Consider the following 18353-nt stretch of genomic DNA (forward strand, 5'->3'; position numbering starts at 1 on the left):
CCCCTAACACTAGCGTGTGATGGCTTGCCACAAGGTTACCTCAATACACATCTGGAAGTTTGTTTGGGTATGCAATCAGAAGATTTATTTCAAAAAATGAACATTTGTAAATAAATGGACACCTTTTAGGTAGGGCTACAATGTCCAAATACAGATTTCAAAATAGTCAATCAAACACCGTAAAAAAACAGTGGTTTCAGAGGTCGAAAGAGTTGTTTACAGTGGATTTGAAGCTAATGAGAGGCACATGACTAGAGCAGCTAGCTGCAGAGGAAGGCGACCAACTCAAGTCGAATAATGCAAATGAGAAGCTACCCAAAAACAATAAATAAATAAAAAAGGCTGGCTGGTTTGTTGCTGGGGGGTTTGGAAGGAAGAGAGGGGCGTCTGCAAGAGGAAGAAGAGAGGGAAGACGGAGCTGAAGACAGAGATGTCCGGTTGCTAAGTAAAGACATGAATTACGACTAGAGATTATGTGGATTTGTGTGTGTGTGTGTGTGTGTGTGTGTGTGTGTGTGTGTGTGTGTGTGTGTGTTTATGCATCAGTGTTTTAGCGTGAGCATGTGCGTAACTGGTGGATGTCTGGGAAATTGGATAGTGGAATGATGTGGGCCTGATAAAGTAGCGTCTGTCTGGGGGCTCTTAGTGACACTGAAGAAAAGTGCTTCCATGAGGGATAAATCAGGTCACTGAACACTGGAACAGTACTTTAACCCAGTTCCATGAGTGGATTCTCTCTTCTCTTCTTTTATGTTTCTGCTGAACCTACTGGTACATAAGCAATGACACTTCCTCTCTCCTATAAGTTGGCTCGGGGGATTGAGTGTACTTTGTTTTTGTGTATGGTGTCCATCCGCATTGCAGCGTGGCCTGCAGTGCATGACATGATCCCCGAGGGATCACTGAGGAAGCTCCCACACTGACACTGAACCCTGAGGGACAGACTATAGGGAGATCAACAATTTAAGACAAGGTCAACCAGAATACTGCTGGCAATATTAGTGTGTACACAAATATATGTACATAAGTGGAAGAGACAGAAAAAGTGTGAAAAAAAGTGAGGAGAGAGTGTCAAGTGAAATGCAGAGCAGAGCATCTATAAAAGGAGCTTTTGCTCCCCCTTTGGTACACTATCTGAATAGCAGCAGCATTGCTTGTTTCTGGTCATAGTGGCTTTCAGAAGATCCCCCCCTAAAGCACCTTCAATGGAGCGGATGGGAAAAAAATTCACCAACCTCACTTGATGCAAAAATGTATTCAAAGTTTATCTGAAACTAATAAGAGGTTCAGCAGTCTGAGATAAACCCCTCTTTGTGTTTTCCTGTTGAGCTGCAGTGGAAGCAGGCAAAAAAAGAGAGCATAAAAACGCTGCAACTTTTTCTAACTCTTGGCTGCAAAAGCATCATATTAGAATCTAAATCAGTTCATTACCACATATGTTTTCACAGAAGAGGAACTTGCCTTGGTGTTATTAATTTCATTAACTTCAGATAAACTTTGGAATGTGTTTTTGCAATGTGCACCTACCCTGTAAATGTGTCTTTAGTGAACATAATTAGTCATTAGCTGAACTGCAGTCAATCAATCAATGATTGAATCCTCACCGCTTCTTGGATTTGGCAGCGGAACACATGGATCCTGAAGATCTCAGCGTTGTAGTGACTCTCAGTGAAGGCGAAGCAGTCGCTCTCTGGTGTGCCGTCATGGCCTCGCACACAGAACAGAATCTTATAGATGGGGTAGTTGGCGATTTCCGTACTGGCATTGGGGTCCAGCAACCTGTTATATGATATGTATATATAAAAAAAAAATATTACGGCATTTAACATCTCAACAGTCACTGTTTCACGAGATTTGTTATGTATCATCTACTCATCCTTTCCTCAGCCAGAAACCATGGTCTGGTAATTATTTCCAAGTCCAAACACAATATTAAAAGTGCTAAAGAATACGATACGCCTATCTTTTGAACTAATGATCCGTGTGTTCCACCCACCTGACGGTGCCTTCGGACACGCCTGGCACAGACAGTGTGACATCCAGGGGGACTTGGCACTGCCCTCTGAGGATACTCATCATACGGAGGGCCTCCACCTCACTACGGGGGGCGTTGACCGAAGCACAGCCCAAATATGTCAGCTGGCTGAACACAACGCTATCCTCATCTGGGATGGGACTTCCGGGACTGCCATCTGATGATGATTCATCTGCTGCAAAGGGGTAATGGATTGGGAGAGGGACAGACAGAAGAATAGAAGAAATCAAAAGAAAGAAAAGGCAAAGAATTTGATTAATTTATGATTTCAATTCTAATCCTGATTTCAAATAAGTTGGGATGCTGTGTAAAGTGTATATAAATACAGAATACAATGATTTGTAAATCCTTTCTGTGTGTATTCAGTTGAATACAGTACAAAGTGAAGATATTTAGTGCTCAAATTATCAACTTCGTTGTTTTTTGTCAATATACACTCATTCTGAATTTGATGCATGGAACATGTTTTTAAGAAGTTTGGACAGGTCCGTGTTTACCGATGTGTTACATCACTTTTCTTTTAAGCCGGAGTTAAGTAAGCGTTTTGGAACCGAGATCGCTAATTGTTGAAGTTCTTGACTGCTCACTAACATCTAAGGGTTTTGATGCTTGATTTGAACACCCTGTTGCTGGATGTGAAAGCGGGACTTTTAATCATGTCAAATTTGGAGAAGTGACAGGATATCCCAGACCTGAGAGAGACGTAGCTGGCAACAGAGTTTGGTTTAGCTATTATATTGTAGTGATGGATAAAAGGCCCACAGCAGCTGATTTAGGCGTTCAGCATCATACATGTCAAAATCTGTTTCCATTTTTGTCTCCACTAACCAGTCTTTTGACACGTCGATCCCCCATGTTTTTCTTGGTATTTTTTTTCGTGTCTGTCCGCTTCAATCTGATCAATCTCTGTGTCCTCAAGTCGCTTGTGCTTTAATATTGCTTCTCCTGTCGGTCCAGCCTTGTTCTTTACTCTTCGTTGCTGGGGACATTCTCAAGCCACACGTCAAGTGTTTTGTCCTCTCTAAACAAATTAAATGTGATTTCCAGAAAATCCTCCATATTATGCTGCTCAAATCAGCTGGCAATTTGTTATTGAGCTTGGTACATCATTGGATTGCCCCTTTAGTCTATGACTGTTGCTATGGCTTCCCCAGCAATGAAGTACCTGAGCAGCCAGTGTTCTCTCAAGAAATAAAAGCAGCTGGATTTTGGTGATTGATCAAAAAATGAGTATTTCAGACTTAAAACTTTTTTGGACAGTTGTACATCAACATCACTTTCCTCATCTAAGATAAGCCAGCTGCTAAGGAGAAATGAGGTAAAGTAGATAGCAGGAGGGCAGATAGATGGGTACGTGAGAGAAACAACAGTCGTATCAATCAGTGAAATTCCTGCAACAAATGCACAGAGGCGACAAGTAAATGAGAATAAAATGCCAATAATCCTCTGCTATAAAGACAAGAAGAGGCAAAGGGGAAGTGGAAAGACTTACAGAAGACAGTGATTTAGAAACCTGGGTGTTTTTGGAATATTACTCTGGATGTCTGAGAAACACATCTATAAATCTGAAGATAAGTGTCATTGTGTGAACACTGACAGACACAAGAAAAGAGGATAAGAACAGTAACAACATGGCTCACCTCGGTACGACCTCTCATTCAGCTCGCTCTCCTGAGCCGTCTGAACAGGAAGCACCATCTCCAACTTGGGCGGCGGTGCGCTCAGGGGGTCAGAGCCTGGCGCAACAGGTGAGGCTGTAGTGGGAAGAAGGCTATGGTCGCCCCCACCGAGTCCGTCCATTCCTGTTTCTGATGCGAGCCCAGTGTCAGCTACCGATGGGTCCATAAGGACATCCTCTAACTCCCTCTGGAGCTGCTGCTCACTTCCATTCCCCACAATCTGAACACACACACACACACACACACACACACACACACACACACACACACACACACACACACACACACACACACACACACACAGAGGAGTAAAAACACACACAGGAAACAGAGATCAACACAACCACACCAAGGAGCAGGGACAAAAGGAAGAATAAAAGCAACACATTTACATGTAATAAAACACAAGAACAAATATTGTTATCAAACAAAATCATTCCAGCAATCACCATAACATACCAAATTTCAAATACTTTGAAATGACAGAAATGTGCAATAGCTCTGCCTTTAAAAGTGATTTTGTGATTCATTTTAAGTGACTGCAGTGTGTTTAAGGGGGATATTTCATCCAACATTAGTGATTAGTAGGCACGTGAGTTTGAGTTGTGAAAAACCTGTATCAAGACAATAGAAGAGCCACGCCTACACTCATTGGGTGAACTTACTCCAAAGCTGACAAATGGCAAAATCAAAGCTTAAGGCTGGACGAACCATTGAGGAGCCACAAAAGGAGACAAAGCCCCATTCTCCCTGCCTGCTGTGGCAGCAGCCTGATGTTATTAAAGAAATCAAGAGCAGACTTAAGCTGCAGAGGGCACTGCTGCACTGAGAAATAAGGGATGGACGACAAAGAATACAGAATCTGATTTTTCAGCATTTGTGATTATTGTGATTATTACATGGTTGAATATTCGGGTTAAATTTACCAAGTAGGCTGTCCATGTATAGGCAGCCATAAACAATATCTGCACCTCAGAGGTATATGAAAATCTGCTCTAAAGCAGTTATCTAAAGCAGAATGGATACTACGGTACAACTATAATGTCAACAATTCTGGTACCACATAACAAAAAAATATCATTTGAAGACAGATATAAAGCAGCTATCAATTCTATATTTAGGTTCAAACACCTGACATAACTGCGTCGCTATGCAACTATGATGTGCCTTGATTTACAGGAAGTGCTAAAAGCCTGGGTAGTTATCAGGTACAACTGCAGTGCTATATATGTGAGAATGTCTATCACTACCATCATCAAAACCTAAGTATTAAAGCGGCTGACTAGGGCCATCACTCAATAGCTGGCAAAAATACAGAGAGCACAAATAATCACAGACAGAATCACCACGGAATCACATCACTGAAAGAGAGAACAACAGATAGATACAAGCGAGGAGGAGATACAGAGAGAAGAGGAGGAAAGGAAAGATAGTGAGAGAAGAGACTGACCTTAAAGCTGACCCCTTCCTCAGAAATCACCTGCATAACAAACAACAAGTTTAGACACACTGACTCCTCTCTGACTGGATGGGCTGACTGGGAGGGAAATGTGCGAAAGAGTGTGTTGGGCAAAAACCAATACATGATATCTGGATGACCAAGTGTCAGTGAATGGAGTGATTTCACCACTACATACTGAGAACAGTGGGTGTGTATGTGTGTGGGGGGGGCCGCTTTTCTTCCCTCTGACAGCGGGCAGACAGCCGCCACCACACTGCACAAACATGACACCTCAATTCGGTTTTCTATCAAAATTACTTTGATCCTTTGACACCTTCACGTAATATGCCGCATTCTCTCATCTCCAAGCACAGTGAATTACAGGAAAAAAGGGCGACCTCTCCCTATTGTCTGAATATGCAACGTTGACCCTCTGCTTGAGCCATCTTCTGCCACCTTTACACCATCAAGTCGACAATTCTTCACCTCACAAAGAAGAACAGCTGTAGTAATGAAATATAAACTAATGGACACGGTATGAACATGCAAGCCAGGTAAATTCAATAAAAGTCAGTGTGGTGACTAGTGAACTGTGGGACACATGGACAAAAATTTATCCTGAGGAGAGGAGAGGAGAGGAGAGGAGAGGAGAGGAGAGGAGAGGAGAGGAGAGGAGAAATCTGAACCCATTAAGGACAAACATAGGACGGTGGCTGGTAGCTCAGAAAGTCTTCGTTGTCTTTGTGGAGACACACCCTTGTCACAAAACACCATTATTTTCCCTGACAATGAGTTCAAAGCACTCGCTGCATCACCACATTGTCTGTAAACTAATATCTACTGAGTGATGTGCCAACTGAAGCAGTGAACTGAAGCGCAGAGGGCATCCTGTATGACAGACATACCATGGTGCCATAGTGCATGTAGCATACTGACAGAAGCAGCTGACTGCAGATGGGAGCTGTTTTCCCAAAGATAAGTAGCATGCTGATCTTGAATGACAAACAGGTAAAGTATCAGCTGACTTGTCTTACACTTTCAGCTAAGGATAAGAGTGTCATCATCAGTTGTTTTTTTGCCACTACCCCATACTTAGAAAATACAGACAATTTGCCATGGAAACACACAGAAAGCAAATGTAATTCCTCACAGGTTTGAGAGACAAGAACAAGTTCTTCACGACAAACAAAGCCTGTGACAGTGTGCTCTCACCTTCTAGTCATGAGCACACATCAACAAGGATTTAAGGGCTACCTTACAAGAAGAAGCAAATGAAGAGGGACAATCACAGACAAAACACACAAGATCAACTGTGAGGTGAAAGTAGAGTGAGAATGTGGAAAGAGCCAAACAAGGATGGTTAGCCTTATGGTTAGAGTGTGAGAGTGTATGGACGACAGCTCTTGACATGTGAGTGATGAACACAACCTGACACAAGCTAACAATGTACGTTAGCTAAGTTATGCTGGTGACAAATCGGTAAACATGAAATGAAAGTCTAGATGTTTTGGTAAATCATGTTGCGGGTGCTAAGATACACTCAGTTTAACTATTACAAAAAAAGAGTGCTGATACAACACCAGTTAGCCCCCACCAGAGTATGGCCTTTTTTTCCTACTGTTATTATTATATGTAAATTGCTTTACAGATGTTCATAGTAAGAAGGATCTACAGAATCAATCTAAGGTGGTTATCACTGTAAATGTCAACAGACCAGTGACACTTGGCACCTAAACACTGATTTGAGCAGTACAGCTCTAAAGTCTTCTTTCTCTCCCTTGTACTTCCGTCCATACCTACACCCAACCATCCTTACCTTCAGTCCTGTCTTTTCGTCATCACTACCATTATTAGTGGAGGACGGTGTCTCGTCCCCCAGCCGGGACACGAGGACAAAGTCCTCACTGTTGAGAGTGGACACTGAGTCCGAAGACACGCTAATCTTCCCCACCGAGCCCTTGTCATCCATGGCTGCCGCTGTTAAACTCAGCCACGCTGCTCATGAATGGAAGACGGGAGGAGGAAGTGGTGGGAGATGATGAGCAAAATCACCTAGAAAAAGAACAAAATAAATAAAGAAAAGAAGCAGAAAACAGTCATGATGTGATGAAATCCATGAAAAGCATCTTTTAAGGCAACTGGAAACTTGACTACTTTGAAACTAACCCTCTAAAAATGGTGAGACCATTTATTCTTCACTTTTAAATGTATTTTAAAAACCTGAAGGGAACAGTGAGGCAGCTGTACAAAACCCAGCGAGCGGGAGCATAAAAGAGAAAATGGAGGGTGCAAAAGAAAGGTTAAGCAAAAAAAAGCTTAGTTCAAGTGAAAGTGATAGACAAGAGAGGAGGCCACAATGAAGAAGACACAGGAGAGATCAGAGGGAAAGAGGATCTGTGGGTCATTTGAGGCAATTCTGTCACTCAGCAGACTAAAGCAGAGGTGTTTGCAAAATAGCTTGATGCAATGCAAAGCCGTGGTGATGTAATTTTGAAAAAGAAATGTGCATATGAAAGTGAGGAATTAAGCAACAAGCCATCTTGCAACAACATCCACCTATTCCATGTCAGTAGTGCCCCTTACAAAAATTCAGTTGTGGTCCCCTTCCCACCACCACATTGCAAGTACACCAGAAATATAACACAAATACAAAATGATGCACTGATTGTGATAATTGCATCGCGTGCACCAACTGCTCTCCCGGTCTGCCGCCACAACCACAAATAACCTGAGCTGAGATCCTGGGGGACACCCTGCACATCATCAGCTCATCCCTCGCTCTGCCTTTCACTACAGCTCCCTCCATCAACCCGTCAATAGCATTTTAATATTGCATATATTTTGGCGCAACATAAATGTAAACAATGAGCAATCAAATATGAAACTTATCAAGAAAAGTCTACAAAAATCATGTAATTTTTAAGGACAGTTAATGGACAAAAGACCTTGAAAGAGGAAGTAAGGTTTGGAACAGGGCTAATGAAGCAAGAAAAAGAAAGAAATGAGAAAATATTTTCCACTTTTAACTTCCAGTGCCAGTCAAAAATCACTTCTACATTAAAATTAGGACTTTTCTTTATTCTCTATGTGTTGATTTAGCTATGGCAATAAGAAGTAGAATTAAGGTAAGAACTAGTATTCCAAGCAAAGTGAGATAGAGCTCTATCGTTAGTGCTGGCACAAGGTACCTCCTGAAAAATGGAGGTGCCATTGTATGTAACACAGGAAGGAAGGCGCAACAGAGGCTTCTGGCAGAGGTTCAAGAAGAGACCATAACAAGCTATTTCTAGCCATTTCCCCCCTTCACTCCTCTCTTTCATTCTCACCAACCCTCTCCCTTTCTGTCATTTACTGCAGTTTTCTTCTTCATGCCCTCCTTATCTCCCCCCCTTCTTCTATTTTTTCAGCCGTTAGTGCTCTCAAAAAAGGGCTTGCCCTTGCGCCCACATTTTTCTAAAGGTTTCAGTTGCTATTTCTTCCTTCTTGTCAACCCCCACTTTTCCTATTCAAAGCAGGTCCAACAATGGAGAAGTAATAGGAAAAAAGGTCTACAGCGGAAAGGTCAAAGCAGTTGATAATGTGCAGTACTTATGATAACATTGTTATACTGACCCAGAATAAACCTCAATATAAGTAGTTATGTCTGTGTGACTAGAAAGCTTTATAACATCTTGCACTGATATTAATTTTATTACTAAGCTACCAAATACAAGCTGTGTAACATTAACTGATATCTTAGGCTTATTCTCTTTTCACAGCAAACTGAGGAAATGAGCAACCGGTATTCATCCAAAAGTCCTGGGTGTTGTTGTTCACTTGTATTGCAAAACTGAAGGTGAGAGACAGGGTCACGGGGTACGATGCTTTGTCATGTGAATCACAGCGTAGCCTTAGATCCCGCACAAAACTGTCACCCTTTTGTGTTTAACAATCAAAATCTAGATTCTAATACAGCACAACTGCCAATCTTTGCACAAATTATGAGCTATTTCACTTAAAGGTCAGTTTCACACTTGTAGTTTGGTTCACTTGGCCAAGACCAACATAAAAAGATACGTGGCAGCATTCACACTGCCTTTGTGTTCACACTGATAACAAATGACCCAAGAGGGGTGATCAAGGAGTCATATGCAGATAGCTCACTCACTGTGTTGGTTACTACCATTCAGTGTAATCGAGGCTTCATAGACTCATGGGGGAATATCAAATTAAATCTTAACTCAGAGATGCAGGACCACACACGTGCCGTTCACACTAACTGATTTCAGAGCGGCGATTCCAGGGACTTGGGAACTCACAGAAACTTTTCAAGCTAGCTCAGTTTGGCCATTATATGTGCCAAAACAAGCATTTGCTTGAACCATTCGACACAGGCTGGGGTGAAAGCACCCTAAAATGCTCAAAAAGGTGTTTGCAATGGATGCAAAATATTGCAAAGATGGTTGTGAAATGTTTGGTTAAAAAACATATAAATAATTGATTTCATGATAAATAATGTTTACTTTAAAATCAGCTAAAAGAGAGATAAAAATATATAGTTTAAGTTAAAAACCTGCTATTTACATTATTTGCAGTGACAGTCAGAATTACACAGTTAAATATTCTGAACACTATTTCCTGATAGCAGTTCATTAGTTGCTGGAAATGATTTGACAGGAAGTGCTTTTATTTTGAAGTGAAACAGAGTAAGCTGTGTGTTTTCTTCCTGCTAGTTTGATTGTCAGTTGAGACGAGTACTGATGAAATGCAACATGGCCGCCATGCCTTTTGTTTATTGTTGTACTGCAGCATTTTAAGCAGTAAATGTTCAAACTGAAGAGAAAGCGTCCTGGTCGTCATTACGAAGCTCCCACAACCCTACAAAGATATAGTCAAAAAAATATATATGCTCATCGAAAAACCATGCGCGGGACGAGAGACTAACCCATGTTCAGGTCTGGCAATGGCCTAATGTTAATGTCAGATTGTGGGGAACATTCAATCATAATAACTTTAACCATGGTCTTTAATGCTGCAGAACAGAACATTTATAAGATCACATGAATAACATAGTTGGACTTTTAATAAAGGCCCAGCTCTGCAGTGATTCAATGTCTACTTTTAGCAAAAAAAGAAAAAAATGCTTTCAGTCACCAACGTCATCCCATCTCAAAGCCCTGATTAGACCGCTTCATAGACTGTGCTGGCTTGTACAAACCATGCTTTATTGACAGCTCCTTTGTAGTGCTGTTAATTCTATAGCTTTTATAAAACATTTTCCTATCAATAACCTGTGTTACTGTCCTTACACTCAGTACAGCCAACCAACATCCTTTCTTATCTGCTGTTTTACTTACTTCACTGTGCAGCTATAAAACAAGAATATATCCAAACAATATTTCTGTAATGAGATTTCAATCCCACCCCCTCTCTCAAACGGCTAGACATTAAAGATGAAGATTTCATGTGTCAAAACCTCAAACAAATAGAAATCTGCACAAAGTGAAGGGGGCAGGTCACTTATCATATATTATTAGCATTATCATATATTATATATACAATAATTATTTTACATAGAAATGAATGGGGAGTCCAAATTTCTTCATACATATAAAATACAAATTTTAGGGTACATCGGATACATAATAGTTAACCTAACAGCCCAAAAGAAAAAGAGCAGCTGACTCAGTAGCAATCCAAGAGGGATATTTGCATCACTCCTCAGCCCCTTCTTATCTTCTCAGGCTTTTAATCTTGAAGAGACATTGCAGATGTTTACTCTACTTTTGGCTCAAAGGCAGCTGCTTTCCATTTTTAGCACACGTGTCCTCTGAGTGATTAGTCTAGTTCTTTTTCCTCAGATTCGTGTTGATGAACTTTGAGTTTCTACATGTTCTGCTCTTTTGTTTGTCGGTTCTGCCAGTGGTTTCCATTTATAATACTTTTAACCAAAATCTTACTTTGTTGATTTTGAAATCACAGTTTCTACTGCGACGGATGTACAAATATTAAGGCATTGGAGAACTTTCATAGAAGCAAACCAATTAGGGATGCATAATCAGATATGGATATTGATTTGAATGGTCTTACTTGATGGTACTAAGTCCTCATACTAACCCACCCTATGAGTGAAGAGACATTTATAAATCTCAGCGAAATACTGAGTTTGGTCACAATAGAAATTAGACAGTGGCTAATCCTTTGTTTCTGGCCATAAAGCTTACTTAAGAGTAGATGACTGCTTTTGAACCCTTGAGTAAATCATTTCACTTGGGAACAATGTAAACGAGACTTCAAAACCCCTGGTGTTATCTGAGACAGATGCCAATTAGCTTCACTGATTCATTCATGTTTCAAGTCGCAAACACAGAAAACAGAACTTTTGCAGTCTTGCTAAGACGCACACATGCATACATACACAGAAAAGAAAGTACTGTGTGATCACACACACCCGACACACACATGCACAAGCAGCTGTATTATGAACCCAAATAAGCACTCACCCTCAGGCACACATGTGCATGCACACACAAACCTCATACTCTATGTCTCTGACTATCTGGCTACTCCAACAGACTTATAATGGTTGCCTTGTCACTCTGCTTTCCTCTCTAGCCTCAGTAACAGCCCTCTGTCTGCTCCTGCCATGCTACACTGTTCATTATCAACCTTTTTCAGAGCTTGGTTCCAACAAGACACACAACTATTTGCCTATCATGCGACTGACTGTTACAAAATGAGCAATAGCGTTTCCTATCTAAATGTCTTAAATGGAGTGCATATCTAGGCTTCTGATGCTTGTTGTAGAGAGAGCAGCCGACCATTTCTTGATCCCCTCTCACAATTTTTTCTCCAGCCACACCCTTTCTCTTGATTTCTTGGCCTTGTGTCAGTTTCTTCTGTTTTAAATCTTGCTTTGTAAATCTTTTTTTTTTACCCCTTTCTCTGTGTGTCTTCTGACTTATTTTCCTTTTCCTCTACACAAATCTAAAAGGAAGATGGACCTGCACACGGTTGATACTCAGGCAAATATTTTTCTGGTCATATGTACTGTATGTACGGTCAACTTTGAAGCTTCATAGTAGGGCTGCAACTAGAGATTATTTTTTCAGAGGGCTGTAACATAATTACCATAAAAAATGTCACAAAATAATGGAAAAATGCTAATCCCATAGTCCCATTGGCAAACTGAAGTTGCTTGTTTTATCTAACCAAGAGTCCAAATCCCAAAGATATTAACTTTACTATCATTTATGTCAAGGAAAAACAGCCAATCTTGACACGTGAGAAGCTGAATGCAATTTTTGATAATAGTCGATCACTCCACTAACTGTTTCGGCTCTATTTCATTGGCTTATATGCGCATGCAATGGCATCAGATCTACAAAAGCTTATTTCCAGGCTTCAAAATAAACAGCATCCACCTAAGATTGTTAGCTAGCACATATTTAGTAATAAATATACGATCAGGCTAAGATGTATTTTTCAGGATTGCAAACCAATTGTCTGGCAGGGCTGAGCTTTACCAACTCAGCTGACATGCAGAGTGCTAACAACAGTTAGGTTGATATAGTCTGGGTTGGTCTGCAACAGATCATGCAGAGTACATCTTAATTCTGGGCCCAAATAACTGACAAGAGTGACCTCTCTTAGCTGTTTGTCGCAGTTAGAAAGAGACGCAAAGCATCTGAATATGTAACAGGCATATCTTATGTCAATCCATGGGTAAAAATGTGCACACTGGAAATCTACGCCTGTCTTTTTTTCCCCTCTCCACCACTCTCCAGCTGAACGGGCTGTTCTGGGCTGCCAGCTGGGCCCTGTGTGCACCTCACAAGGGAGAGGAAGACACAGCCAGACACAGCCAGAGAGCATTCAGGCTTGCAACACAGTCCCTTTCGACTCGCCTCACAGCAGTGATTTTAGCCAGGCAGAGATAGCAGGGAAAAAGGGAGAGAGAGAGAGAGGAAACGGAGAAAGACGGACAGAAAAGGCTGAATACCATAAGGTTAGTCACAAGGTACGATACAAAAGGGAAGAAAAAGGAAAGAAACAGAAGAGGAGCTGTGAATAAGCACACCAATACACACACACACACAGATGCAGTCTCTAATTTACATCTGATTTGTACTGTGTTAGCATCTCAGAATCATCCCAATTCAGAGCCACAGCGGAGCACTGACTCCCAGTTGGCAATCCACAAATGAAACCTCTGCATGTCTCACACTCAACAACAAAACTATCTCACATGACTGAAGAAAAAAAAATACTGGTTCACACAGCGCAGGCCTGATTTTAACTTCTGAAAAGGAGCACTTGCTGCAACAAACCCCTCCACTGTGAGATACTGAGCTGCACAATGTGTGATCATTCACAGACATGTATTTAGCAGTGGTGTATTGCTGCTGGTTTATAAAGAACAGAATATGCCTCATAAAGGAAACTTGACACCTGTGCGTGTAAGTGTGTATGTGCTCCAGAAACAAACAGTTGTTAAGGGTGTGAAGCCTTGAGAAACTAGAACTGAGAGCAGCATGTGCCACTTATACTATAATGGTATATAAAGGGTTTAATCAATGTTTTCCTTTCATTTTTTTCATTTCAATTATTTAAACCAAACAATGGGAAGAATTTAATTACATATATCGGGATTTCTCTTCTTTGAAAAAAAAGACAAAAAACAGGCCAACAACAATGCTGTCATGATTGCCTAATTTCGAATTTATGAATTACGCAATTATTATTCTAAACATTAACCACTTTGCGTGTTTACTCCAAAAAACATTACATTCGTATAATACAGGCGATCGGCTGTGCATTCAAGTAGGAGCATGCATGCAATGTAATTACAGAAGGAACTGAAAATGCTGAGAATACATGTGTGGGCAATACACATTCAAACACATAAGAATCAGGAAGCATCTAAACTGAGGACTGAAATACGTATCACTGGTCTGTCATAAAATCTAAAAACCAGCCCCAAGATAAGCTGTCTTTCCTACAAATCAAAAAATTCAAATGGAAAAATAAATAGTGAGGAGTTAGTGATTCATAACTGTGATTAAAGCCTTCCTGGGGTGATAACTGGAGGTCTGAATAATTTGGAGGGAATAGATTAATTTTAAATAAAGACTATATCAATTTAGTGTCCCAGGGTAAGTCATTAAACATCATTAAAGCAAACACTGGCTTTTATGATCTGAATTATTAGCAGTGTGTTTTTAAAAGCAAACCACGGTATTACACACTGACACAGAGATCACCTATTGAGAGAACAGACTTTGATTTTAGATGCAGGTAAGTCACTGGGGGCATAAAGTGCGAACTTCCACAGCTACTGATGCAGATATTGCCTAATGCCACCAAAAAAAAAACAATATTTCCTACATGCTCAGCGTTTAAGGAATTCAGCAGATGTTACTGAGTTCTCTAACAACTGTTTTACACATCTTTGCTATGAAATACATTTCCTTGCTTTTGAGTCCACATAGCCTCCTTTCATCTCATCCACAGCAACTGTGAGGAAACACTAATCCAGCCCCCAAAGCCAGCCCCCCGCCATTCAGTCTCCACTAGCTCCCCAAATGACAGGTGCATCTGAGGGGCGCTGTCAGGATTTCAGAACACTCAGGGCTCAGTCCACTCAGTTTGGATAGAGCTATAACAGAGGGGATCAGGCACTACATTTGACATGTGTTCTTCTTCAGAGGAAGATTACATTTCTCATATATAATTATGGTTCACTTGAGTGGAGAAGCAGACATGCAGCTATTCAAATGAGCAGCTGTATTATTTGGCCCTTTGTATTTGATGAAAGAATTGTTTCTTAGTATCTTCAATAGTGGTAACTTTGATTAGTTAATAACAATGTATGCACTTTAATTACGCCCAAATGCACTGGAAAATATAGAGCACAAAAAATAACAGAAAGCATATTTGATAAAGCACTGATCTTGCCCCTCCTCTTGTACACATGCCGACATCGGTTAATACAGCAAATATTTGCATACACACAAATCTGGGAACAAGTTTTTTTTGTGCACATGTTTCCTGCATTACCTGCAGTGTGAATAAGGTTTTACTGTAGTACTGGAGTTTCAGGAAAAAGAACAGGAACAAAAGACTGAGACAAGTGAAGCGACAGTTGGTACATTAGGTTCACGTTAACCATGCATGTTATCCACTTCTGGGAAGTATTTAAGAAACAAGAGCTACTGGTTTCAACAATGTTATTCCTGACAATAACAGTCTTAGGAATTTAGATAACTACAGCTATCTGACGGCAACTAATTGTATCTCAGTATCAGTAGAAAGTGAGAGAAATATGGAACATAGCACAGTGCAAAAGGATAAGTTGCTCAACATATCCGTTTGTCTTGGCACAACTTGCACTAGTCATTGAGAGATTGACACATCTGTGCAGTGTTAACTTCAAAACACAGAACTGAGTTAGTGTTTTTTAGGGAGGATGCAGTATGGAAAATAATTTTGAGGTGGTGAAATCACCCTCAGAGAGCTTAATTTAAAATATATAGTTATATAATTGAAAGATTTACTGGGCACACCATATGTGGGCTCGAAGTTGTTCGAGAAGAAGACAACAAATTTAAAACAATGGCATATTTATAATCATACATTTATACAGCTAGTTTGTAAGTGCATTATTGCACTATTGTTTTTCTTATTGTAATGAGTGTTGCTGTGCCTAGCAAAGGGGACTGGTAAAATGTTCATTCAACATCGGAACTTCAAGCTCATTCCGGCATTGCTTCACAGCAGACAACTCTCAGACCCTGAATGCATCTTGACACCTACGCCACCACCACAGAGGCGTTTCAAAACAATCCCTGCTGGTGCCTCCCTTATCATGTGACAATAACAGAACCTCAACTAACAGAAAATAAAGTGGATTAATGGACATCCTCCTGTGAACTTCTGTAGCGATGTTAATATTAACTGCTACAGTTTTAAACAAAGACTCACAGTCATATACAATGAAGTGTGCTGATTTTGTCTTGTAACAATACACTGTACAAAACACAAAATGTTGGAAACAATAACAATACACATCTGGCTGTTATTCTGCCATGAGCTGAAATATTACCAGTGACAAATAAACCAGGGCAAATAATGTGGGGAAAACATGCGTTTCTTAACTAGTTTCAGCTGTCACAGCGATCTCAGAATAGTTACTCTGCGTTTAACAGACAGAGCTACCGGAAGCATACATTAATTGGCTTTCTGGTCTCACCGGTACACCACTTAATCTGGACACTAGCAAACCTGCCACATGTCAGTGCAGCCTGTTAAGACTCATGGCGCATTCACACATTTTAAACCTCACAGCTATTAAACAGGTAATTTAGCCAACAGTTGATAATGTCATCTCGATAACGTTGGGCCAGCCTAATGTAGCTAGCTCTAGTGTTAACTTATTGCCCCAGTTAGCCCATACCACACTGCCAAACGTTAGCTATTCAGCAACCATCGATTCAAAGTCCGTAAAGAATGTTTAACTACGTGGTGACCAATTGAAGAAACTATCCCGTTACCATATAGCAATTAATGCAAACTGCTGTGTAGAGGTATTCGCGATAATTTGGTGAATAAAGCCGCTGAAAGGCCGTCGCTGGAGGGAGCTTTCATACAGGCCATTACTGTATATAGCTAGCTAGCTAGCTAACGTCTGCTAGCCATGCTATCATGGCAGTTACAGTCAACAAGGTGGCTACATTTCTTCATAACTTAAGAGACAGCCGCATTGAACTTTGAAGACAAATGTGTGTGCAAGTGCAAAACAGCTTACCTTTATTCCCACAGCTATATTTATTCCAATGGCCGTTGGCACAACATTGCACTTTCCCAATAACATCAGCAGCCAACAGCATCCAGCCGAGCTGTAAACACAAGCCCAACCAACCCGCTGACACCCACACGGCGCATGCGCCGGTCAGTGCCCCTCTGTGTCTGTGTCTGAGGGAGGGGAAGCGTTACCTAATGACATGGTACCCACAGAGCTATCTGTGGGTCTTCAGGGCCAAGTCCCAAAACAGTGTAGACAAGTCCAAGTCAAGCCTCTGGTCAGGTGAGATGAGTTTCAAGACTCAACTCTTGTTAAAGCAACTATCAATTCCTTGGGTTTTTTAAGTCAAGACAGCACTCTTCAGTAGTAAATTACAAGTCAGTTGCAAGTCTATTTTTTCATATGGCTGACACCAAGTCATATTAAAGAATTAGGCCTAGCAGTTAAATACTGAAGGGGTTCGGCTATGCAAGGCCTGCCTGTTGCTGTGTTTGTGGGATTTTACCTGGTCAAAAACTGACACTTTGGTGTTTTATCTTTTAAGTCTCAAGTCAAGTCGGGTCACCTCTTAAGTTAACTATCAGAGCAGTCAAGTCCTAGTCTCAAGTTCTTATTTTGACCCTGAAAGATTGAAATTGAACTGTTTTGAATTTTCATCTTTTCATGATGTTTATTCTGTCTCGGGGCCACCAAACTATTACCACTACTTACCGTAATGATGAATCCATCAGATCATACTACAATTTTAATTTTTCATTACTATTACATTTTAGAAAATCTATTGCTTCAGCAGTTCAAAGTCAAGTAAATTACTGTCAACTCCCATAATCCAGCAGTTTGGTCTCTGCTTTGGTAAGGATGGCATCCATTTGTTTAAAACAGATTTGGAGCAGAACAGTGAGGGGGTGCGGGCTCCAACTAATCTGCCTGAATCTGCCACCAAACTGCAGCAGTCAGATGCGAGAAACACGCCCACTCTTCTCATTGTGTTGCGATCATGCTGGCCCTTCCTGTTCAGCCTGTCAGTACTTGTTTGATCAGAGTTGGACCAGGTGACACAAAGCACTCTATCTTTTGAATATAATAAAACCCAAGTCAATACACGGGAGAGAGGGAGCTCCTCAGACACATACTACCAAGGCTAGTAAGGTGTTAACAGATATCTGAAGGACAGATTTCTGTAATATTAACTATGAAGTCCTCTGATTCCATTTCCCTACTGATCTTTCCTCTGAGTTTTGGAGATTTTAGCACCCCCTTCTGTTTAGTTGACCTTCCTGTTTGCATGATTAGATTTGAATTCTACATCTTGAGACAGCAGGAAATGTCTCATACAGCATCACCCTAACCAGCAAATCCAAGAGCCATGAGCATATGCGAATTAAGTGTGTGAGTGATGCAGCCAGCACGTTTTCT

The 18353-nt window shown here is 40.8% G+C and overlaps 1 protein-coding gene across 2 annotated transcripts in view; it reads right to left on the reverse strand.

Moving 5' to 3' along the window:
- The window catches only part of LOC121622644 (rab GTPase-activating protein 1), a 69973-nt gene extending 52919 nt beyond the window's left edge, over nucleotides 1-17054 (reverse strand). Inside the window, exons 1-6 of one of the 2 annotated variants that reach the window (XM_041959499.1) lie at nucleotides 16941-17054; nucleotides 6972-7207; nucleotides 5165-5194; nucleotides 3676-3934; nucleotides 1997-2210; nucleotides 1605-1779 (exon numbers count right to left, since the gene is read on the reverse strand). In XM_041959499.1, the coding sequence (XP_041815433.1) occupies nucleotides 1605-1779; nucleotides 1997-2210; nucleotides 3676-3934; nucleotides 5165-5194; nucleotides 6972-7124 (831 nt within the window). In that variant the 5' untranslated portion in view covers nucleotides 7125-7207; nucleotides 16941-17054. The remainder of the gene's footprint in view (nucleotides 1-1604; nucleotides 1780-1996; nucleotides 2211-3675; nucleotides 3935-5164; nucleotides 5195-6971; nucleotides 7208-16940) is intronic. The other variant, XM_041959500.1, reaches the window with a different exon arrangement.
- Between the last annotated feature and the right edge of the window lie 1299 nt (nucleotides 17055-18353).

The sequence above is a fragment of the Chelmon rostratus genome, chromosome 19 (assembly GCF_017976325.1).
Source record: "Chelmon rostratus isolate fCheRos1 chromosome 19, fCheRos1.pri, whole genome shotgun sequence".
Lineage (NCBI taxonomy): Eukaryota > Metazoa > Chordata > Actinopteri > Chaetodontiformes > Chaetodontidae > Chelmon > Chelmon rostratus.